This window comes from Felis catus, chromosome B3 (genome assembly GCF_018350175.1).
Source record: "Felis catus isolate Fca126 chromosome B3, F.catus_Fca126_mat1.0, whole genome shotgun sequence".
NCBI lineage: Eukaryota > Metazoa > Chordata > Mammalia > Carnivora > Felidae > Felis > Felis catus.
The window spans coordinates 103,629,051-103,653,611 of NC_058373.1; the positions used below are offsets into that span (position 1 = coordinate 103,629,051).

Consider the following 24,561-nt stretch of genomic DNA (forward strand, 5'->3'; position numbering starts at 1 on the left):
GGGCAGAGAGAGAGGGAGACACAGAATCGGAAACAGGCTCCAGGCTCTGAGCCATCAGCCCAGAGCCCGACGCGGGGCTCGAACTCACGGACCGCGAGATCATGACCTGGCTGAAGTCGGACGCTTAACCGACTGCGCCACCCAGGCGCCCCTTTTTTTTTATTTTAGAGAGAGAGAGAGGGGGGATGAGTGGGGGAGATGACAGAGGGAGAGAGGGAGAGAATCCCAAGCAGGCTCTATCTGTGCTCAGCACTGAGCCATGGCGGGGCTCAATCCCATGATTCTGGATCATGACCTGAGCCAAAATCAGGAGTCCTACACTTCGGCTGACTGAGCCACTCAGGCAGCCCTCCTTCTGTATATTTTTAAAAGAAAGATTACTTAGCCAGAAGTTTAGACTACTAATTCACTTAACAGTATTGTATTCCGTAAGGTGTATGAATAGTGTTTCCTTTTACTTACATAATTTAATTCTGCCCTCCCACCCCAAACTATAAATATATATATGTAGCCTTTTGAGGGAAAAAAAATTGCGGAATATGTGTTCTGGTTAGAATTATTCCTCAAGGGGTGCCTGGGTGGCCCAGTCAGTTGAGCATTGGACTCTTGATTTCAGCCCAGGTCAATCCTGGGGTCGTGGGATCCAGCCCCGCGTTGGGGCTCCATGCTGAGCAGGGAGCTAAGATTCTCTTTTTCTCTCTCCCTCTGCCCCTCTCTCCAACGTGTTCTCTCTCCCCCTGTCTAAAAAAATTGTTTTTAATGAATAAATAAATAGATAAAAAATAGTTATTCCCCAAAAGAGATTACAGCTAACTTGCCTAATCATTTACTCCGGGCACCCTTCGTTCAGAGGGATCATCTTTGTCCAGGCTCATAAAATAACAAAGACCCCAGGAATCAGAATAGATGATGGCTTAGTTGGAGGTTGTAGGTATTCTGTACTCTCATACAAAAATACTTTTTTATTTATTTTATTTTTTTTTAATTTTTTAAATGTTTATTCATTCTTGAGCGACAGACAGAATGTGAGGGGCAGAGAGAGAGAGGAGACACAGAATCCAAAGCAGGCTCCAGGCTCTGAGCTGTCAGCACAGAGCCCAACGCAGAGCTTGAACCACAAACTATGAGATCACGACCTGAGCTGAAGTCGGATGCTTAACCGACTGAGCCACCCAGGTGCCCTCAAAAATACCTTTTTAAAGATTCATACATAAACAGATAATAAAAGGGTTTGCTCAGTCATCTTGTTTGCTTAAACAAGATTCACCTTCAGACGTATTCATCAGTGTGATTTTTGCATCATCACTTAAGTAAATCTTTTGCACATTTAATGTCTTCTATCTTAGACTTGCAGTGGCTTATTGATATGGATGGTTCATTGATATTTGGCTCAATAAGACATAAGGTGAAAACCTATTGTGTTTGAAATTTCTGAAAAACGTGAGAAAATTTAAGGGACTTTATTTATACATTAGTATGTGGAAGGCAATGTGAGTAACTGTAAATCTCTACTTATCTCCTTTGAAATATTCACTTTAGATAAGGAACAAAGTAATATAAAATTCTTTTAGGTAAAATTATGATTTCTGTACTCTTGCAAAGAGAATATTGAAACACTTGAATTAAAGTACGGGGTGGAAAAATGGATTATTCCCTAGTTTCTGTAAGATACATCCATATGGACATTGCTTTATTTTTTTAAAAATAAAATTTTGTGGGGCGCCTGGGTGGCGCAGTCGGTTAAGCGTCCGACTTCAGCCAGGTCACGATCTCGCGGTCCGTGAGTTCGAGCCCCGCGTCAGGCTCTGGGCTGATGGCTCAGAGCCTGGAGCCTGTTTCCGATTCTGTGTCTCCCTCTCTCTCTGCCCCTCCCCCGTTCATGCTCTGTCTCTCTCTGTCCCAAAAATAAAAAAAATTAAAAAAAGTTGAAAAAATAAAATTTTGTTACTAATGTAACAAAAACTAGTCTAACAGAAGTTAATGTAACAGAAGCAAACATGAATCCTTTAATATTTCCCTCAATTTCATTTGTTACTAAGGTACCACTTTTATAATAGTAAAGCACAACAATGAAAGACAACATGATTTGTAAACAAAATTTACCCCAATACCAAAACATCTTTCCTTTCAGTTTTTTTGCAATGAAAAAAAAAAGATCAACTTCTAAATAGTGGCATATGTAACTTTATAAAAGCTTTATTTAGAAATACTTGGACTTATGTTGAGATAATTAGAAACGATTGTTATTCAGAGAGCATCAAAAACTAAAGATAAAGAATGTCTGAAACACATAGGTGAAAAAACCTTTAGTTTCCCAAAAATCAAAAGGCTTTTTTAGGGACAAGCACACATATGTAAAATGAGATATGCTTTTAATTTTTAAAATATACAGATATGCTGAAATGGCCATACAGTGGTTTCAGTAGTCCAAAAATAATTCTGTTGGCTTTGTAATACGTTATTTAGAGGATTTCAAGTTCCCCATATCTGGTTTCCTTAACTGTGTTTTGATTAGGTTGCAGTTAAAAATTTCTATTCCTCAGGATTGTACAGTTTTAGAAATACGGAAAAACGTGTATTCAGTACCCACTTAATACATTTGACTTAATAGAATCTGGAGAAGGAGCAAACTACCCTAGTCTTAGTGAAAGTACTTTAGGAAAAACTTGTTGGAAAAATGTACCTAGCAGCACTGCTCATCGGCAAAGAAACCCAGAGATGGAGTAGAAACAGCCTGTAAGTACTGGAACTTAAAACTCACCTAGTGTTGCTAGAACACAAACTATGAGATGGGTTATGTCAAAAAATGAAGCTGCACGTAGGCTGAGACCAGATCACGAAAGGTCTTGCCTGTCGTAATGAGGACATTGTGAAATGTTTTATAATCAAAGAGGAGTCATTACAGGGTTGGAGGCAGAAATGTGCAAGAGCAAGTATGTTTTGGATCCTTCGTTCTGGTGGCAATGGTGAGCCGAGGGCTGGAGGAACACAACATGCAAAGCCTCCGAGTTGATGTGAGCCTAACGGCTGAGATAGGGCAGTAGCAGTATGGATGAAGAGGCGAATGAGTTTTTAAAACGTTGATGAAGTAAAACTGGCAGGAAATGCTATGTTCGACGTGGAGATAGGGACAGGAGCTTTGACAACGACTTTAGGTTTCTTAGGTAACTAAACTAGGTAGATACTGAAAACCACTAAGACAGAATACAGGAGCAGGAATCATTTAGGGAAGAGGATGAGAAATTAACTTTGCCCATGTTGATATTCAGGTTCTGTGGGACACCCAGAGCTGGACTGGCTTTGTTGTGAAGTGTACAGCAGTCAGTTGGAGACACGTCAGTCTGCAACTAAGGGGGAGGCAGTATAGAGACAGATTTGGTTACTTCAGTTTGCAGTCGGTAGCTGAAGTCAAGACAGTGAGTGGATAAGGCCACCCATGGGGAGTATGTACGCGTGAGAAGAGTTGCCTGAGAATGAGATCTTGGAAACATCAGCTTTGAAGGAGATAACAGATGAAGGGGAGCCATTCAGAGAAAACACAGAAGGAAGATCGAGGGCCACAGAAGGAACACCAGAGGGAGGCGGAGCCCGGGTCAACTCAGTAGAGTGGGTCTGGGTCTGGGATCAGTACAGCAGAGAGGTCCTGGGGGCCTGTGGTATTTAGCAGTTGGATAACTGGGTGCTATTTCAAGAGAATGCTAAGGTGAGAACAGAGAATAGAGGCTACGGATGTGGACAACAGGAAGCTAATGATCTTGAAAATGATCCTGAAATGTCTTCGTGAAATCACCGTTGACTTCAACTTGCTCTCTAGTCAGTTAGCTCTGTCCATTCGGGTGAAACGAAGCAAGCTCAGATAATGAAATATGCCTTGGACAATATACTGAGATTGCCTGGCTGTGCACAGTCAGTGAGCGAACTGAAGACCGCCAGAGTCTTCAGAAAGTCCTCATGCTTCCCATTGCAGACATCATCCTTTGACTTGTCAGCAGAACCCAGACTCAGCTTGCAGTGTGCCGATGTGGGGCATCCTCCTGCCCTTCTGTCCTACCCACATAGTAGAGCTGCTAACCCTGGCTCTATCCAGCCTTTCCAGGTCAGCTCAGGTTGCTTCAGACCTTTCCACAGCCACGCTCATGGATCCTGCCACTCCACACCCACCGTCTCTGCGGCCTCCCTGAGCATTTATTGCAACTTGCAAATCCTTGTATGTGTCCCTCCTCGACTTGTGGAGGTGCCCCCCAACAGATGTTTTGAATTGTCTCCTTTTTAATTTTTCTTTTTGGGGGGTGGGGGGGATTCTCCTTTTTTTTTTAATTTAATTTTTTTAAATTTACATCCAAATTAGTGAGCATATAGTGCAAGAATGATTTCAGGAGTAGATTCCTTAGTGCCCCTTACCCATTTAGCCCATCCCCCCTCCCACAACCCCTCCAGCAACCCTCTGTTTGTTCTCCATATCTAAGAGTCTCTTATCTTTTGTCCCTCTCTTGTTTTAATATTGTTTTTGTTTGCCTTCCTTATGTTCATCTGTTCTGTATCTTAAAGTACTCATATGAGTGAAGTCATATGATATTTGTCTTTCTCTGACTAATTTCACTTAGCATAATGCCCTTTAGTTCCATCCACGTAGTTGCAAATGGCAAGATTTCATTCTTTTTGATTGCCGAGTAATACTCCATTGTATACATATTCCACATCTTTATCCATTCATCCATCAATGGACATTTGGGCTCTTTCCATACTTTGGCTATTGTTGATAGTGCTGCTATAAACATTGGGGTGCATATGTCCCTTTGAAATAGCACACCTGTATCCCTTGGATAAATACCTAGTAGTGCAATTGCTGGGTCATAGGGTAGTTCTATTTTTAATTTTTTGAGGAACCTCCATACTGTTTTCCAGAGTGGCTGCACCAGCTTGCATTCCCACCAACAATGCAAAAGAGATCCGCTTTCTCTTCATCCTCGCCAATATCTGTTGTTGCCTGAATTGTCAATGTTAGCCATTCTGACAGGTGTGAGGTGGTATCTCATTGTGGTTTTGATTTGTATTTCTCTGATGATGAGTGATGTGGAGCATTTTTTCATGTGTCAGTTGGCCATCTGGATGCCTTCTTTGGAGAAGTGTCTATTCATGTCTTCTGCCCATTTCTTCACTGGATTATTTGTTTTTTGGGTGTTGAGTTTGATAAGTTCTTTATAGATTTTGGATACTAACCCTGTATCTGATACATCGTTTGCAAATATCTTCTCCCATTCTGTCGGTTTGCCTTTTAGTTTTGCTGGTTGTTTCCTTCGCTGTGCAGAAGCTTTTTATTTTGATGAGGTCCCAATAGTTCATTTTTGCTTTTGTTTCCCTTGCCTCTGGAGATGTGTTGAGTAAGAAGTTTCTGCAGCCAAGATAAAAGAGGTTTTTGCCTGCTTTCTCCTTGAGGATTTTGATGGCTTCCTGTCATACATTTAGGTCTTTCATCCATTTTAAGTTTATTTTTGTGTATGGTGTAAGAAAGTGGTCCAGGTTCATTCTTCTGCATGTCACTATCCAATTTTCCCAGCACCACTTGCTGAAGAGACTGTCTTTATTCCATTGAATATTCTTTCCTGCTTTGTCAAAGATTAGTTGACCATACGTTTGTGGGTCCATTTCTGGGTTCTCTATTCTGTTCCACTGATCTGAGTGTCTGTTCTTGTGCCATATCTCTGTTTTTTTAACCCACTCATTTATACATGTTACATGGTCGGGAAAATGGTGATTGATTCTGAATCTTAGCATAAAGCAGATTTAAAGGCAGTTTGTTGAAATACATGTGTTTTAATGGATATCCACTGTTTACAAAAGGCTGCTGAAATCAATGAAATTTGTATAAGCTTAGCTTATATACATTGCTAGGAGAACCGCAAATCAAATAGTAAAATGATGAGGCCTCCAAAATGTTTTGTATTCTTCATATCTTATGTATGTATGCATGCATTCTGTTCTTAGACATACTGCTGTCTCTTCTGCTTTTCACAAAGCTATGGCATCTTCAGCATTTATTTTCAGAATTTGCTCACATAGTTACCCTTGAAAACGTAATAGAAATAACAAAGAGGGAAGGCAGCGTGTTTCAGTCAGGGCTCTTGGATGCAAGCAATGGACTCTGGCTGTGTTTCACAGAAAAGAAATGTATCAAAAGGAAGTTGAGAAGAACTGTACAATAATACAAAGGACAACCTAATTTTTAAATGGGCAATGGGTCTGAATAAACATCTCCAAGGAAGACATATAGATAGCCAATAAGCACTTGAAAAGATGCTCAATATCATTAGCCACAAGCCATATGTGTGTATTGTTTTGTTTTTAACCATTTAAGAGTAAGCTGCATAGATGGTACCCTTTTACCCTTAAATGCTTCAAGGGGTGTTTTTTTTTTTTTTTAATTTTTTTTTTCAACGTTTATTTATTTTTGGGACAGAGAGAGACAGAGCATGAACGGGGGAGGGGCAGAGAGAGAGGGAGACACAGAATCGGAAACAGGCTCCAGGCTCCGAGCCATCAGCCCAGAGCCCGACGCGGGGCTCGAACTCACGGACAGTGAGATCGTGACCTGGCTGAAGTCGGACGCTTAACCGACTGCGCCACCCAGGCGCCCCGCAAGGGGTGTTTCTTAAAAACAAGCACATTTTCCTACATATCCACAGTGCATTTCTTAAAGTCAAGAAATTATCACTGATACACACTGTTATCTATAGAGGTGATTCAGATTTTGCCAATTATTCCAATAATATCCTATTTCACAGAAGAAAATTCGAGATCATACCTTTTATTCTATTGTTGTATCCCTTTAGTCTTCATATGGACCTATGTGGTTTTTTTTTTTTTGTTTTTTTTGTTTTGTTTTGTTTTTGCTTTTTGTTTTTGTCTTTCAAGACCTTGACATTTTTGGGGGTATATATTGGCCAGTTATTTTATAGAATGTTCTTCAGTTTGAATTTGTCTGTAGCTTCAGGTAATACATTTTGGCAAGATTACCATAGAAATGATGCTCTATTCTTTTGATGGGACTAGATCAGGAAGTATATGATGTTTGTCCCATTTCTGGGCATTAACTTTGATCATGTGGTTAAGATTGTGTCTGCCTGGTTTGCCACTGTAACATTAGCTTTTTTCCTTTTGTAGTTAATCTATTTCTAGACAGATACATTTCGACTTATGTACATATTTCTGTTACTGCAAAACTTTTACCCACTAATTTTGGTATCCATTATTCTGATGGTGATCACTGCCAAATTCCATCATTTCTTCTACAGTTATTAGTTGTTGACTTTCTATGGACTTTCTCCTCTCCCGTTTATTTGTTTATATCACTATAGGTTATTTATTCATTGGGTTGCAATCTATTACTATAATTATTGACATTTAAATTATCCCTGATTTGGCCCCTTTAAGCTGACTCCTTATCCTTTTGTCATGTCCCCTTTTGAACACTTCCTTACGTTCTGGCACAAGATAGTTCAGATTCATTTTATACTTGAGCTACCACAGACCTGGAATCAGCCAGTTTTCCAAGAAAGCTAATTTGTGTGTGTTTTTTTTTAATGCTTATTCATTTTTTTGACAGAGAGAGACAGAGTGTGAGCGGGGAGGGGCAGAGAGAGGGAGACACAGAATCTGAAGCAGGTTCCAGGCTCTCAGCTGTCAGCACAGAGCCTGACGCAGGGCTTGAACTCACAAACCATGAGATCATGACCTGAGCCAAAATAGGACGCTTAACCAAGTGAGCCACCCAGGCACCCTGAATTTATGTTTTAAGTAGAGGAAGGAATCTTATATCTTATGCTGACTTTCCAAAATAATATTGACAGATGAAACATGGAAATTCCTTTAAAAATGTTACCATTCTTTAAGATTAATTCATTCTCTCATTCACTGAGTTTCCTTTCTGTGCTTGGAGCTAAAGACTTCCAATATAAATGAAGTTTAACTACGGTTCACATTTCAAAAATAATGTCAGAATAATTATTGCAGGCAGTTAACATGCCATAAATATTCCAAGATGAGCTGGAAACCTGGGAATTGAAGAGAAATTTGAGAAAAGAGTAGAGGTTGAATAAATAGAAGCTGAGATGACATTCAGTTCGTGGGTACAGCATGAGCAGAGGTATGGCACTGGGAATAAGCATGTCTTATTAGGGAATTTTGAGGAGCCTAACTGGTCGGTAGAGATAATAATGCTGGTAATTAGCGGCTAGGTACTATTCGCTGGGAGCGTGGATTCCAACCTGGCTCGTTTCCTACAGGCAACGAAGAGTCCTTAAATTGGGGGGCTAGGTAGTCATAAAGAGCATGTTTTAAGAAGTTTAATGTGATGTTATACTGCAGAATTGATTGGAAAACAGAAGACAACTTAGGAAACTATTAAAATAATTGAGTCCAGGGTAGTATGAGGACAAGTTGAAAGGAATTTGGAATGTAATTTAGAAGGAAGAAATGCTTTAATGTGTTGAATCAGGGTCATTGGAAGAATGGGGAACCCTGAAAGAAATAGGAAACTGGTGACCTTTATAAGGGAAAGAAAAGAAATAAATTGCAAAGAGGACCTCAAAAACAGGTTCAGTGATATCAAAATTGTATTTTAACTTTTTTTCTAAAATGCTTGATTAAAAGCCACAACTACTTCACAAAATTACTCCACTTTTTACACAAAACAATATAGTTTAAAAGCAATGACTTAGGGCTATATAATACTGTAACTATTAGACATGGTAATGCTTATTGAATCACAACACGTGTTAGAGATATTTGGTAACAGCTCTTTCATCATTTTAGACTTCTAGTGAAATAGGACATTGCTGTGCTAACATAGTCCATCACGTTGCCAGTCTCAAATCAGATCTCTGGATTGAGATCCAGCTTCCTGATCTATTTGAGACGTCTGCCTCTCGTTGGCACTGGGGCTGAGAAATTTGTTTCCAAGTGTAGCATTTGGTTCTCTTTGTGTTAATGAAGTTCACATTCCCATCCCTGTCTTTAAAAGAAGATACTCCGTTTTCAACTTCAACTTTGTGTTGAGAAGAAATCACTAGAAACTAAGACCTTAACTTTCAAGATCTTCAAATCACCAAATATTGTGACGAAGACGTCTTTGCCATATGTTGAGAGATACACTCTAGTGTGGTCGTGTGGAAGGTGCCTAGGTCCATACATGCCACAAGAAGTGGGAAAGGGTGTTCCTGAATAGATCTTCTGCCATTTCATTAATTTTTATAATTCAGCATAGCTCCGTGTTAACCAGACCATCCTTCTTGGCGGCTATAGCAAGAAAAGTGACTCAGTATCTCTCCAGCTACTACTTGTTATCTCCCCAGCTACTATCACTTCAGGCTTTCTGCACTGGCTCGAATCCTAGAGGTTCCATCTGAGAACTAAACCTCATTCAGTGCATGGGAGACCCAGCCGGCTCGTTCCCTCATTTGTTGATAAGTTAATATATGGACTTGCTAATTAAAACGTGTGGGAAGAAATTATTACATGAAAGTAATGTATTAACCATATAATGTGTTGGGATAGGGCTGGGTGACTGTCATAATTTCTGCCGCTACAGTTTCTAAAAAGGAAAATAAAGTCGGTTCTTTTTGTTGGGAAAGAAGATTTCATGTTATCTGTATTTGCAGGCTTTCTGGCTCCCATGCTGGAGGAATCCTTGCTGCGGGGGTGTTTTCATTCTCTCGTCTAACATGGCACTGGTCCATTGCAGCAGAGGTTTTCAGCTTAAACAATCTGTTTGTGGGGCTGCTTATGGCTCTTACTGTACATTTTGAGGAGGCAGCAACCGCCAAAGAAAGATCAAAGGTAACCTATTTTGATCAAAGTGAAATCACTTTTTGTTTTAATTTTTAGACAGTTGCTATATTTCCTTTTAACTTTGGTTTGGGCGCTGTGTATCTGATCTGATTACTGTCAAGGTAATCTAGGCATGTCGAGAGAGAAAATATTCTGAGTTCTTTTACGGTGACCCGTGATAGCCTTTATACAACATGGGACTTTTTTTCCTCTCACAGTTCAGAAGCTTTCTGGAGAATGAGAGGATTGGAACCCCCTCCGAGTCCTATGGGAGAGATAGGCTTGGTGGTTAGCCCCACCGTCACGTGTGTGTGCATGTGCGCATGTGTGGTCGTAAGAGGCCAAGCTCCAGACTGACCACCTTAGGTTATATGCCAATATGGTACATTGACTGACTCTCTAATTGCCAAAAAGATCCAATTTGTACTGTTGGGGCGGGGTGCACCTGGGTGGCTTAGTCAGTTAAGCATCCGACTCTTGATTTCGGTTCAGGCCATGATCTCACAGTCATGAGATCAAGCCCCGTATCAGGCTCCATGCTGGGCGAGAAGCCTGCTTAAGATTCTCTCTCCCTCAAAAAAACCCCAAAATATTGTACTATTTTTTAACTATAAGAAGAGTATCAAATGTATAAACAAAGTAGTTCAGAAGAGGTTACAATAAATTATAAGGCAAATGCTAATATCAGAATCATTTGAAATGTGAAGGAACCCAGTCTTCTAGGAGCTTACAGTCTACACATTGGAAAGTACCAAACCATCTTAGTATAGGCAACTTTTTGTTGCTAAAGAATATATGAACAGAAGAATACCCAGGTTTATCTGGGGTTTCCATAAACAGTTCTGTGCTGCTTTAGAGTTTACTTTTTGTTCAAAATAACTTTTTCTGATTATGAAAATTGCACATGTTCAAAAAAAGCAAAAACAGCACCCATGACTTGGTTTCTAAATAAAGAAGTATTATACTTTATTTTACTTACTATTAAAATTTTTTTTGACATTTATTTATTTTTGAGAGAGAGGGAGAGGCAGAGAGAGGGAGACAGAGAATCCGAAGCAGGCTCCAAGCTGTGAGTGCAGCTCACAAACTCCAAACTCCCAAACTCCCAAACCATGAGATCATGACCTGAGCTGAAATCAGAGTCAGCCACTTAATCAACTGAGTCACCCAGGCGTCCCTATTATACTTTATTTAATAGGAGAAAAAATGAAACGGAAAGAATGACTGAGCTTTAGTCACAGGTTTTACCTCAATGACACAGTATCCTATTATTGTTAGGACTTATCTAGTCATCACACAGAACTTTCGGAAACTTAATTTGAAGGCAGTCATGTAAGGTCAAACTGCAGTGATTGGATGAGAATGGGCAATATTATAAAAAATAATGGTGATAAATATTAGTGTCTGTTGACGTGTGACTGCTTGTGTCTAAGAGGTTGACTTCAGCCTGACCTATGGTACAAGTGCTTGGTTTTAATATAAAGAATAGTTTTTTACCATTGTACTTACTTACGAGTTTTAGATAAATTTTTAACTTAGATTTTTTTTTTTTCAGATAGCTAAAATTGGTGCTTTCTGCTGTGGCCTTAGCTTATGTAATCAGCACACAATAGTACTCTATATTTTGTGCATAATTCCATGGATTCTCTTCCGACTTTTCAAAGAGAAGGTAGGTTTTTGAGTATTTTTAATGAAAATTCATAATATTTTATTAAGGCCCGATATAACATTTATGGCATCAGAAAATGCGTAGCTTTAAATTTTTTTTAGTTTTCTATAATGCGTAAGTGACCTGAGGCTCTAACAACATTGACTGGAAAAAAAATAGGATTTACAAAAATGCAGTATTGATTGCAGTGGCATCTCGCCTGTTTCATCATTTTCTTAGTGATTCTGAACAGCACCTTGATAAAAATAGGAGTCACAACACTAATAACAGATTTCCTTGATTGTTTTATTGTATGTTCTAAGACAAAGGACAGTGCATTCATAATAGTTTATTCATTCATCCAGCTGTTTGTCAAGCCCCTGCTCGCTGCCAGATGCTACCCTAGGTGTTAGGGACGCAGCGCCCAACAAAACAAGACACTGTCACTGCTATTGTGACCCAAAAAATAAAATCTCTGGTAAATAACAATCCTGTTTTCTCAGAAGAGATTTCTGTAGAATTCAAGATGATTTCTTTCAGCTTTTCCTTTCTCTCAAAGGAAAAATTATTATTAATTTAAATAGCGGTATAAAGCGACATGAGAAAATTACTATACTCTGTAAGGCGTTAGGAGATGTACGTAAGAAGGCAGGGAGCTGAGTTAGGTGTGAGTTTTTGGAAAGACGGAAGCCCTTTATTCTGTCAGTCTTCCTCCCAGAGGTTGAAGCAATCTAAATACAAAGCCAACACTGGAGTCATTTTACTTACTGTTTATTGGTTTGTTAATTATTGTTTATTTGTCAGCTACATTTATTTATCATTTCATTGTTTGTTGCTATAGCCAGAATTATATTAGAAAATACATGTTGAATAAAATTATTATACAGAAATAGGGAAATTGTTCCAAAACTTTAGGTAATTGTATTTGCTGTACTTGAACATATTTTGTCCTTAGCTTCTGGCAACAAAGCAAAAAGGATAACATGGAGGTTATAAAATTCTTATTGTGCGATCAAAAAGAAATAAAAACGGAACAATTGACAGGAAAGATCAACTTTTTCTTGGAACTGGATTCTGTGAAGTCAATCACGTCCATTATGTAAGGAATATTAGCGTAGCAGGCAGTGTCTAATAGTGGTATTATAGAATATTCAGAAAGTTCTTTATCTGGTCTTTTATTATATAAACCCTTGATTTTTTAAAGTTGGAGATATAACATAAAAAATATAATTCAGCGAAGGCTTTTCTATTGAGTACAAACCTGAGGAGGTGCAAATATTTTTCTTGCAGATTGACAGATACACAGATGGGGGTGCCCTCACACCCTGCTGTCCGTGATCTTAGTCGGCGTCTTTTTTATTTTTCCAGTCTTCATTTTTTTCCTTTTTCTTTTTCCAGCTTATTGAGATACAATTGACATATAATACTGTGTAAGTTTAAGGTATATAGGATGATGATTTGATATATGAGGTTACCACAATGCAGTTCTTAACACATCCATCACCTCATGTAGTTAAAATTGTGTGTGCGTATGTGTCGAGAACTCTTAAGATCTATTCTCATAGCATCTTTCAAATGTACAGTACAATACTATAATGACCGTCCCCCAGACTTACTCATTTTATAACTTTCTCATTTTATAATTATTTGCACACTTTGACCACATTCACTCATTTCCCTCAATCCCTAAACCACCTCTAGTGATCACCAATCTACTCTGTGTTTCTGGGAGTTCAGTTTTTTAAGATCCCACGTATAGGTTAGGTCATTCAGTATTTGCCTTTCTCAGTCTGACTTATTTCATTTAGCATAATACTGTCAAGTTTTATCCATGTTGTTGCAAATGGCAGAATTTCCTTCTTTTTTGTGGCTGAATAATACTCCATATTATGTATGTATGTATATATGTTTTCTCTTAGGAATTTTATAGTTTCAGGTCTTTCAATCAAGTCTGTAATCCATTTTGAGTTAATTTTGTCTGTGGTGTAAGATAGTGATCCAGTTTTATTCTTTTGCATGTGTCTGTCTGGTTTTCCTAACACCATTTTTTGAAAAGACTGGTCTTTTCCCCTTGTGTATTTTTGCCTCTCTGTCATAAATTAATTAACCATGTGTGCCTGGGTTTATTTCTGGGCTCTGTGTTCTGTTCCATTGATCTGTGTCTGTTTTTACCCCAGTGCCATACTGTTTTAAATACTGTAGCTTTATAGTATAGTTTGAAAAGCCTGCAGCTTTGTTGTTTTTTTTTCAAGATATCTTTGGCTATTTGGGATCTTTTGTGGTTTCATACAAGTGGATTGTTCTATTTCTGTGAAAAATGACTTTGGAATTTTGTTAGAGATTGCATTGAATCTGTAGACTGCTTTGCATGTTTTAACAGTCCTAACTCTTCCAATCCATGAACATAGAATGTCTTCCCATTTATTTGTGTCTTCTTTAGTGTCTTTAATCAGTGTCTTATTGTTTTCAGTGTATGGGTCTTTCACCTCCTTAGTTAAATTTATTTGTAGGTAGGGGCCTGGGTGACTCATTTGGTTGAGTGTCTGACTCTTGATTTCCGCTCAGGTCATGATCCCAGGGTTGTGGGATCGAGCCCACATCAGGCTCCATGCAGGCTCATGATCTTAATCTGAGCATGGAGCCTGCTTAAGATTCTCTTTCTCTCTTCCTCTTGCCTGCTCACTCTCTAAATAAATAAATAAATAAATAAATAAATAAATAAATAAATAAATAAATAAAATTATTTAAAAAATTATTTGTAGGTATTTTATTCTTTTTTGATGCAATTGTAAACAGAATTGGTTTCTTAATTTCTCTTCCTGACAGTTCATCATTACTGTATAAAAAGAAAGCAACAGATTTTTTTATATTGATTTTGTACCCTGAAACTCTACTGAATTCAGTTAGTAGTTCTGACAGCTTTTTGGTGGAGTCCTTAGGGTTTTCATTATATAAAATCATGTCATTTACAAATAGTGACAGTTTTACTTTTTCCTTTCCAATTGTATGCTTTTTATATTTTTTCCTGCCTAATTGCACTGGCTAGGACTTCCAATACTATGTTGATTAAGAATGTTAAGAGTGGGCATCCTTGTCTTATTCCTGATAATAGTGGGAAAGCTTTTAGCTTCTCACTGTTGAGTATGATGTTAGCTGTGGGCTTGTCACGTATGGCCTTTCAGTGACCGTATACCTACTTTGTTGGGAGTTTTTATGGTAAATGAATTTTATAAGTGGTTTTTCTGCATCTGTTGAGATGATCATATGTTTTTATCTTTCACTCCATTAATGTGGTGTACCATGTTGATTGATGTGCAGATGTTGAATCATCCTTGTATCCCTGGAATAAATCCCACTTGATCATGGTATATGATCCTTTAAATGTATTGTCAAATTGAGTTTACTAATATTTTGTTGAGGATTTTTGCATTGATGTTCATCAGGGATATCTGATATGGCCTATAATTTTCTTTTTTCTTTTCCCTTCCTTCCTCCCCACCTTCCTTCCTTCCTTCCTTCCTTCCTTCCTTCCTTCCTTCCTTCCTTCCTTCCTTCTTTCCTTCCTTAACTTTTGACATTTTAATTATAATGTGTGTTGGTGTGGGTCTCTTTGGGGTCATCTTCCTTGGAACTCTCTGGGCTTCTTGGATCCAGATGTCTCTTTCCTTTCCCAGGTAAGGGAAGTTCTCAGCAATTATTTCTTCAAATAAGCTTTTTGCCCCTTTCTCTCTTCTCCTTCTGGGACCCCTATAATACACACGATTTTCTACTTGATGTTGTCCTGTAAATCTCTTAAGCTATATTCACTTTTACAACTTTTTTCTTGTTGCTGCTTGGTTTGGGTGAGTGCCACTCCCTCTATTTCAGCTCACTGATTCTATCTGCTTCATCCAGCCTGCTCTCGAACTCCTATAGTGTATCTTTCAGTTCAGTTATTGTATTCTTCGGTTTTGTGACTTTGGTACTGCCTTATGTTTATGTCTTTGTTGAACTTCTCACTGTGTACGTCCATTCTTCTCCCAAGTTTGGTGAGCATCTGTATGACTGGTACTTTTAACTCTTTGTCAGGCAAGTTACCTATCTCTGTTTGATTAAGATTTTTTTTCCCCAGGGTTTTATCTTGTTCTTTCATTTGAAATGTATTCCTCTGTCTCCTCATTTTACTTGACTCTCTGAGGTTGATTCTTTATACTAGGCAAAATGGCTGCCTCTCCTAGTCTTGCAGGAGTCGCATCGTGTAGGGGATGTACCTCATTGTTTAACCTTGCTCTAGTTGTCTCTCAAACCTTTATGATTGTCTGAGCAGCCTGGGTTTTCCTTGGTGGGTTCCAGTTATTGTGTCAAGGCCTGTGAGTGTTCCAGACGGAGGGATCTCAGCACCTAGTTTCAGGCTGATTGGAAATTAGAACTTCAATTAGCATCTTTAATGTATGCAAATATATATATGGTCCCGTGGGACTGTAATCATAGGCCTCGCTGGCCTCCAGACCAAGCAATCTGGAGGCCTCCCCTTAGGGACTGATGCAAATTCGGGGCTCTAGACAAGTATATGAGCTTCTTTCTGGGAGATGCCAGCAAGCTGTAGTGAGGCCAGGTGAGAGCTCAAAGATGGTATCCTTCAGCCAGCGTTCCCTGAGAGCACTTCTGTAGCCTTTAGATGTGTGGTAAATCTGAATCTTCCCCACCCCTCAGGCTGAAGTTTTTTCAGAGGAAGACTAAGGGTGTGTTTTAGTCTGTTGTCGGTGCAGCCCCTTGGGGATGGTAGCTTGTTAAGAACCGTCTTTCCAATGGTTTCAGACCCATAGGACTCCTAAACGCAATCCCCCTTGATCACCAGATCCACGCACTAAAGGGGCATCCCCTGTGTGGGCTGTGCACACTGGCTGGCTTTGGTAGAGCCACGATGGAGTGGCACACAGGAGTGGGACGCACTCACTGGCAATAACAGGGTCAAGGAAGAATGCCAGAAATGATACCCTCCAGCGTCTCTGTCCCCAGAGAGAGTTCTACCAGGCTTCTGCGCCTACAGCAGACATTTTAAGATTAACAAATGAGGGGCGCCTGGGTGGCTCAGTCGGTTGAGCGTCCGACTTCGGCTCAGGCCATGATCTTGCGGTCCCTGAGTTCGAGCCCCGCGTTGGGCTCTGTGCTGACTACTCAGAGCCCGGAGCCTGTTTCAGATTCTGTGTCTCCCTCTCTCTCTGCCCTTCCCCCGTTCATGCTCTTTCTCTCTCTGTCTCAAAAATAAATAAACGTTAAAAAAAAATTAAAAAAAGATTAACAAATGAATCTTCTTCACTTATGGTCTAGCACTTTCTAGACTGCTGCTTCTGTACCAGGTTTTGGGGCGAGTGAGTCTACACATTGAGCCCTTAAGAACAGAGTCTCTGTTTCCTACAGCACTGTGAATTTCCTGAATGTTTGCCCCTTTGGCTTTCAAAACCAGACATTTGGTGGGGGGTTGTTACTCTGGTGCAGGTTCCAAAGGTTGGGGTGCCTTATGTGGGGCACAAACCCCATACCCCTCAGGGAGAAGTCCTGTATTTACGAGATCCCTCCTGACTGTGGGTTGCAGCATTGGGGTGAGGTTTTCTGTAAGACCATGTCTCTGCCTCTTCTACCCGTTTTCAGGTGGCCCTTTTGTTCTTTGTTGTGGAGGCGCTTGTTCAGGTGGTTTTCAGGTCTTTGTAAATTTGTGTCCGTGGGAGGAGGTGAGTTCAGAATCTTCCTACCCTGCCATCTTGAACTGCCTCCTGATTACTAAAGCTTTGTAATGTAGTTTGAAATCAGGAAGTGTGATGCCTCCAGCTTCATTCCTCTTTTGCAAGATTGTTTTGGCTATTTGGGGTCTTTTGTGGTTCCATACAAATTTTAGGGTTCATTTTTCTATTTCTGTTAAAAATGCCATTGGAATCTTGACAGGGATTTCATTGAATCTATAGACGGCTTTGTGTATTATGGACACTTAAAAATTTTTAATTCTTCCAATCTGTGAACGAGGGATAGCTTTCCATTTATTTGTGCCCTCTTCAATTTCTTTCATCAATGCTTTCTAGTTTTTAGTGTATCGATTTTTCACCTCCTTGGTTAAATTTATTGCTAGATATTTTATCGGTTTTGATGCTATTGTGAATGAGATAATTTTCTTTTTTTTCAGGCAATTTATTTTTAGTATATATAAACACAACTAATGTTATGCATTATTTTGTATCCTGCAACCTTACTGAATTCATTTATTAGTCTAACAGATTTTTGGTGGCGTCTTCAGGATTTTCTCTATATAAGATCATGTCATCTGCAAACAGAGACAGTTTTCCTTCTTCCTTTCTGATTTGGATGCCTTTTATTTCTTTTTCTTGCCTGAATATCTGTAGTACTTCCAGGACTATGTTTAACAGGAGTTGGTAAGAGTGGGTGCCCTTGTCTTATTCCTGATCTTAGAGGAAAATCTTTCCTTCTTTCACCATTGAGTATGATGTTAGCTATGGACTTGTCATATGCGGACTTTGTTATGTTAAAGTAGACCCTGGATCAATTAAACCAGAATTATTTTAGGGTGGGATCAGCTACTGGCTCAGCCCTGCAGGTGGGTGAACCCTGGCTGGGATCTCTGTTTGGGCACCGCTGCCAGGAGGGACACCATCTGCCAAATCTGAGCACTGGTTGCTGAAAACCCTGCTCCCCGTCTCCTGTCTGTGTGATCCCAGTGGTTGAGCCCAGCCAACCCCTTTCCCCCACCGTGGTCCTCATGAGGTGAGAACTGAATGAGCCTCCTGGGAAGTGTCCTGCATGTTGGGGGAGCTGGATGTCCATCTGGGACTGTCTTTTCCCACTGGAAAAACTAGCCCCAGGGATGCTCTGCCAGTGCAGTGCGGTGCTGGCCTGGGGGTGGGGTGATGCAGTCAGAGTGCTCCTCCTTCTTCCTAACACGGCCCTTCTTAGTCCTTGTGGTGCACAGTGTGCTTCAGCCTCACCCCTAAATCCTGGGATTCTTCACAATGATGTCTTGTCTATGGATAGTTGCTAGCTGGTGTTTTTGTGGGGAAGACTGAAGTCAGGAATGATCTATGTTGCCATCTTGGTGGTCTTACTCGTAGATAGGCTTCTGACATCAGAGAAGGTGCTTTCAGATACCAGAGCAGTGCATTGACAGTCAGGAACTTAAAAAGTAAATGTCTTCAGGCGCCTGGGTGGCTTAGGCGTCTGACTGCAGCTCAGGTCATGATCTCACCGTTTGTGGGTTCGAGCCCCACGTTGGGCTCTGTGCTGACAGCTCGGAGCCTGGAGCCTGCTTCGGATTCTGTGTCTCCCTCTCTCTCTGCCTCTCCCCCACCCACGCTCTGTGTCTCACTTTCAAAAATAAATAAATATAATAACAAAAAAAGGAAATGTCTTGTGTTAGTTAATTGAAAGAAGAGCCATATTCTTTCTATGAAACATGCAAGACTCAGAGTTGATAAGGTGGGAGCCTTGTCTGAGAGCCTGTTTTTCCCATACTTAGGTCAGCTACTGATGCGTGATGACATTTTGGGAAGTATGACTCTTCAAAGGGCATTTCATTTTCACTAGTTAAATAGCAGAGGCTAGAATAAGGTCTACCAGTAAAGTGACAGGGTACTTGGATCTCACTGGTCAGGTGATTTGAGGCAGAGTACGAAGTCCTGAGTCCGTTGGTTGCAACCCTCAGATATACACACATCCATGTGTGTGTGTGTGTGTGTATATATATATATATATATATATATATATATATATATATATATATATATAGTGTGTGTGTGTATTTATGCTGATCCCACCCTAAAATAATTCTGTTTGAATGGGTCTGGGGTGAAGCCCAGGCATTAATATTTTCAAAAAGCTCTGCAGATGATTCTAATGTCTGCGCAGCTAGAACTCTGAGCCACTCTCCAGTGCTCTCTGAAAACGCTCTCATGTAATTGTCTCCCTGTGTATTTCCCCCACAAAAGGAAAATTGTGCATCGTGCCACTTTAAATCAAACTTTATAACATGCAGGAACTGTCAAAATATAAACATTTGCTTTATTTAAAATTACTTTTAAGAATAGCAAAGGCATGTTATCCGATTAGCTATTTCTTATACTCTTTTCATGCATCATTTTTGTGCATCTCATTACCTCTTTAGAAATATCTAATGAAATCAGTACTATAATAAAAACACTCCATTTTCAATTAAGAGTGTTTATTTGAAAATGTTAATATAAGTCAACTGCTTGTTCTACTTCTGGTGAATGTGAACCTTGGTTCTTGTATTCATTGTCACATATGAATTTTCCTTTTTTGTAAAGGAAAAGTTGGCAATTTCCAATTATGATATTTGTAAGAGACTCCCTTTCCCCATTACTAAAGCAACCACTCTTTGAGTCTTTAGCATATCAGAATTCTTTTGGATATAATCTTTATGAGACTTTGTCAGTACTGTCCTTTATTTTAGAAATGTGCAGATGAAAAAATACATTCTCATACGAACGTAACAGCATTGTTAGATACAACAAATTTCCATCAGTACTCCTTCCTATATGTAAACTGAGGAGAAAGCATTTGGATGAGCTGGGAGGTAATTTAAAAGCTAGCTTCATTTGTGCCCAATATTTCCACAAAATATCCAAAACCCTTGTAGAGAGAATCATATCATCAGTGTGTAATCACAGGAGAGAATATAGTTGAAGCCTACTCCCGATGATGGTGGTGAAGTGAATTGGTATTAGAGTAATACATGTCATGACATGGTTTTAAATATAAAACATGCAATCCACATGATACTCAGGAGTCTTCACTAATATTATTTGCTTCACCTGCCATGCAAAGGAATTCAGGCTGATGCAATTCTCTAGTAATCCACAGGACTCAGAAGGTTTAACATAGGATTCTGGGGTAACTTAACTATAAATTGAGAGATCAGCTCTGAGTAAACATTTTGGTGTTTTCCTCGCTGTGTTCTGGAAGTTCGGGGATGAAGGGACTAAAATAAACGTTGTTATACAACCCAATGTGCTCTGATGCAGGAACTCTCCCTGGGCTCTTTGTTGAAGCTGAGTCTGTGCTTCGGTGCTGGCTTGTTGCCCTATGTCTACCTTCCTGTCTCGTCCTACCTCAATCAAGCCCGTTGGACCTGGGGAGACCAGACAACATTGCTAGGATTTTTGACGCATTTTCTCAGGGAAGAATATGGAACATTCAGTCTGGTAAATTTATATTTAAAACCCTTTTGGGGCACTGGGCTGGCTCAGCTGGTAGAGCATGCGACTCTTGATCTCCGGGTTGTAAGTTCAAGTCCCACGCAGGGTGTACAGATTACTTAAAAAATAAGATAAACTCTTAAAAATAAGTAAAACACTTTTAAGGAAGTAAATGGCAAAACTTCAGTGTTCTGCCTGGGCTTTGACTGAAAAAAACAATATTTATCAGTGACAGTACAGAGAATTTTCATTTCAGTTATTTACATAGCAGACTTGCTCCTTGGAATGTGGCCTTTAACAGACATTAGAAAAAAATTGGAATCCCCAAACCTGACATCATAATGTCATATATCCCGAATATATTTCTCAGCATGACAAAGTTAAAAAGATTCTGCCGCCAGCACCTGAAACACTTCATTCTTAGCATCGGGTATCACTTTGGTCCCTCAGTCTGTGATTTAAAAATATTTGGAAAGATTAAAGAAAAAAAAAAACCTCAAAATTTTTAATCTACCTCGACCAAAACACTTCCTTTTTTCACATTTGACAAATAGTGTTCGTGGTACTATTTACTGTCATACCTATGTGTAAATACTTTATAAAATATAATTTCACTAAAATTGCGTTATAAAGGTTCAAAAGGCCCTACTGTCCCTAAAACATAAATCAGGGCAAAACACTGAGTGTGGTTATGGTAAAGGTTATCTGAAGAATAGGAGGACAAACTCATGTGTTTTTTTTTGTTTTTTTGTTTTTTGTTTTTAAGAGAGACAGTTGTCTCGGATTTTTCTTTCACGGTTTGTGTTTTTTGTGCCTTCTACGAAGGCAAATCTCCGAACACTACATGTTATTTGACACCATTGATAGAAAATTCTAAACCATACAAAAACTAAACAGTCTATTACTCAAGGAGACATACAAAAGAAGTAGAACTATATATTATTAGAAAGTAGGGGAATAATTAACACCAAATTCAAGGTAATAGTTACCACTGGGGGGTAAGAAAAGCGAGGCTTATGAGTGCTTTGTGAGATACCCTATGGAATTGGTGCACTTCTGTGTCTTAAGTGAATGGTGGCTCTGTAGACTTAAAAAAAAAAACTGTTTATCCCTTAAATACACATTATATATGTTATTGGTATGGAGGAGATATTTCATAATAAAATAGGTTAATGAAAGGATAATTATTAATTACTTCTTGACTTAGAAAGTTTGATACTTTAAATTTATACTCTGGCTTACTTATATTGGTTATTCCATTACAATATTGCTTGAGGGCCATTCCAGATTTGAAATTTGTATAATTCACATGTAATTGTGAAATTATAGACTAACATGTGATAATGAGCTCTAATCAAAGTGCCTTAAAGAGACTCCGTAACAAAAGTGTAAAGTCTGTTAATTCATTAATGTGTTAATCATTCCTGCTGGAAATATTTTAACTGATTTTTAGCCAATCATTATTTCTGCATTAATTCTTCCTAAAGAAAGTGTTTAGTTTTCATTGACTTCTCTGCAAAAACTCAGTAAGGCTCTGAAGTAAAGATTGAATAAAGAGAGATGTTGCTTTGTCTATTTAAAACACGCATATTTTAAATCAAGGTAGTTAAAATACAATAGCCTAACAAAGCTTCAGTTTAATGCTTGCACAAGTAAATTTTTCTCTTTTATGTTTAGGCCAAATCTGAAATAGGATCCAGTATGTCTGAAATTTTGCTGTGAGTATGAAATATTTGAAACTGTGTTTTGTTTTGTTTTTAAGTTTATTTATTTATTTTTGAGAGAGAGAGGGAGAGCGTGCATATGCAGGGGAGGGGCGGAGAGAGAGAGAGGGAGAGAGAGAATCTCAAGCAGGCTCTGGCTGTCAACACAGAGCCCCATTTGGGGTCGATCTCACAAACCCTGAGATATGACCTGAGCCAAAATTGAGAGTCAGATGCTTAGCTGACTGAGCCACCCAGGCGCCCCTGAAACTGATTTTAAGTAAATTCTCTATTCATTCCTTTAAGTGAATTTTGGGATTTCTGGGTTTCTCTCTTTGTGAAGCAGTATGTCTGAGAAGTAGCTTTAGCCTGTACAGGTAACAGTTGTGTGTGTATACTGTCAAACATTCTAGCATTTCCTTCAATAAGGTAAAGATTGAAGTGAGTAATAAATACAGCAGTTATTAAGAGACTACGTAGAACCTACGCAACTCAAATGTTTCAACTTTCATTTGGATACGAAATTATCCAATGCACTGTTTCTTTATACATAATTTATTCTTTGTTCTGGTTTTATATATGCTTTTTTTTCAGAGATATTTTATAACATTGTATTTAGCAATTTGATTATTTTATTTTTATTTAGAATTGAGCTATGTTCTTTAATTCTTGAGAGCTTTATTTACTTGATGTCTCTTAAGACTTTTTCTTTAGCTGTCCTTAAGCTCTATTTTGGACTTAAATATTTTTAATATCCAGCCTTTTTTAGAGCCAGGTTAAGCAAATAAATTTCATCTGCGTTACCCACTAGGGTTCTTGGAAAAATGGGTTAATATTTGCTTTAAAACCCACACAGATTAAGACAACTTGAAAAATACCCATACCAATCCTTTACTATTTTTGTAATATTTTCAATATAAAATTATGGCAAATAGTCTTCTATCACAGACAGATGATCTCCTAAGTAATTATTAATGTGGGATTCCCAGGACTATTTGAAAACCATTTTTAAAATATGGGGAGAATATTTTAACTCTGTATACAAGGCAGTTCATAGGTTCTCACAGTTTCTGTCTTGTTAACTTGCTAGCTTGTTTGCTTCCTGCCATCCTTCCTTCTTTTCTTTTTAAATGACCTTTTTCCCTACTCCCAAAATATGATGCATAATCGTTATAAGAAGTTTAGAAAATCCAGGTAACCAAAAATAAGAAAATTAAAATTATTATAATTCCAACATACAGAGATAACCACCAGTAACATTTTTGTCTGTGTCCTTCCAATATTTCTTCTGTTTTTGTTTTTAAAAATGGCATCGTAATATGCATACTGTTTTATTAGCCTGCTGGTTTTCATTTTATACTGTAATTTGAAAACACTTTCCTGGTACCAATTATTCTTATGTAACCTTTTGTTGGTTCTCACAACTAATTTTGAATATCTTTTTTTTTTATGTCTGACTGAACCTTTGTGGGTCCTTTTTCTTTTTCGTTTGGAGAAAAGGTCGCCAGAAGCTCAGTTATAAAGACAGCTTTACCAGTGGCCGTGGACTTTCATTTTATTCTGCTTTGCTCCATGCCAGAAAACTCACTGCTGCTCTCTTTTACCCACCTCCCAGGGTTGTTGTCACACTGAAGATTGCTAGTATATTTTACCTTCACAAATCCCACCTGAAGTCCAAAGAGCTCTCAAGAGTAAGGCACCTTTGTGAAGGCACCTGGGTGGCTCAGTTCGTTGAGCATTAGACCTCGGCTCAGGTCATGATCTCACAGTTTGTGATTTGAGCCCTGCGTTGGGCTCTGTGCCGACAGCTCGGAGCCTTTCGGATTCTCTCCCTCTCTCTCTGTGCCCCTCTCCTCCCTCTCTCTTTCCCAAAAATAAAGAAACATTTAAAAAAAAAAAAAAGAGTAATGCTGGACTTTACATCTAACTTTTATTAGGTGCACATAAAAGTCATCTATTGGGGAACACAAAAGCTTCCTTTATAGTGAAGGAATAGCAGTTAGGTAATATGCCCAGAAAAAAGACATGACAAAAGTAATGACCACTCACACCCACGCTATTTGTTCAAACCAAATCATAATGTAGACTGGAGGCTTAATCCTAGCACTCTCTGACTGAGGGAGAGAATTTCTAGCCTTTAATTGTTTCAGGTGGACAGGAGTGTTGAGAGAAGCAACTCATAATT

At 38.9% G+C, this 24,561-nt stretch overlaps 1 protein-coding gene across 17 annotated transcripts in view; it reads left to right on the forward strand.

The window, feature by feature from the left end:
• Window positions 1-24,561, forward strand: part of TMEM260 (transmembrane protein 260) — a 114,675-nt gene that overhangs the window by 15,796 nt on the left and 74,318 nt on the right. For all 17 annotated transcript variants that reach the window (XM_045059954.1, XM_045059955.1, XM_045059962.1 and 14 more), the window contains 4 exons: window positions 9,657-9,834; window positions 11,381-11,494; window positions 20,500-20,679; window positions 22,351-22,391. In XM_045059954.1, coding sequence (XP_044915889.1) covers window positions 9,657-9,834; window positions 11,381-11,494; window positions 20,500-20,679; window positions 22,351-22,391 — 513 coding nt within the window. The remainder of the gene's footprint in view (window positions 1-9,656; window positions 9,835-11,380; window positions 11,495-20,499; window positions 20,680-22,350; window positions 22,392-24,561) is intronic.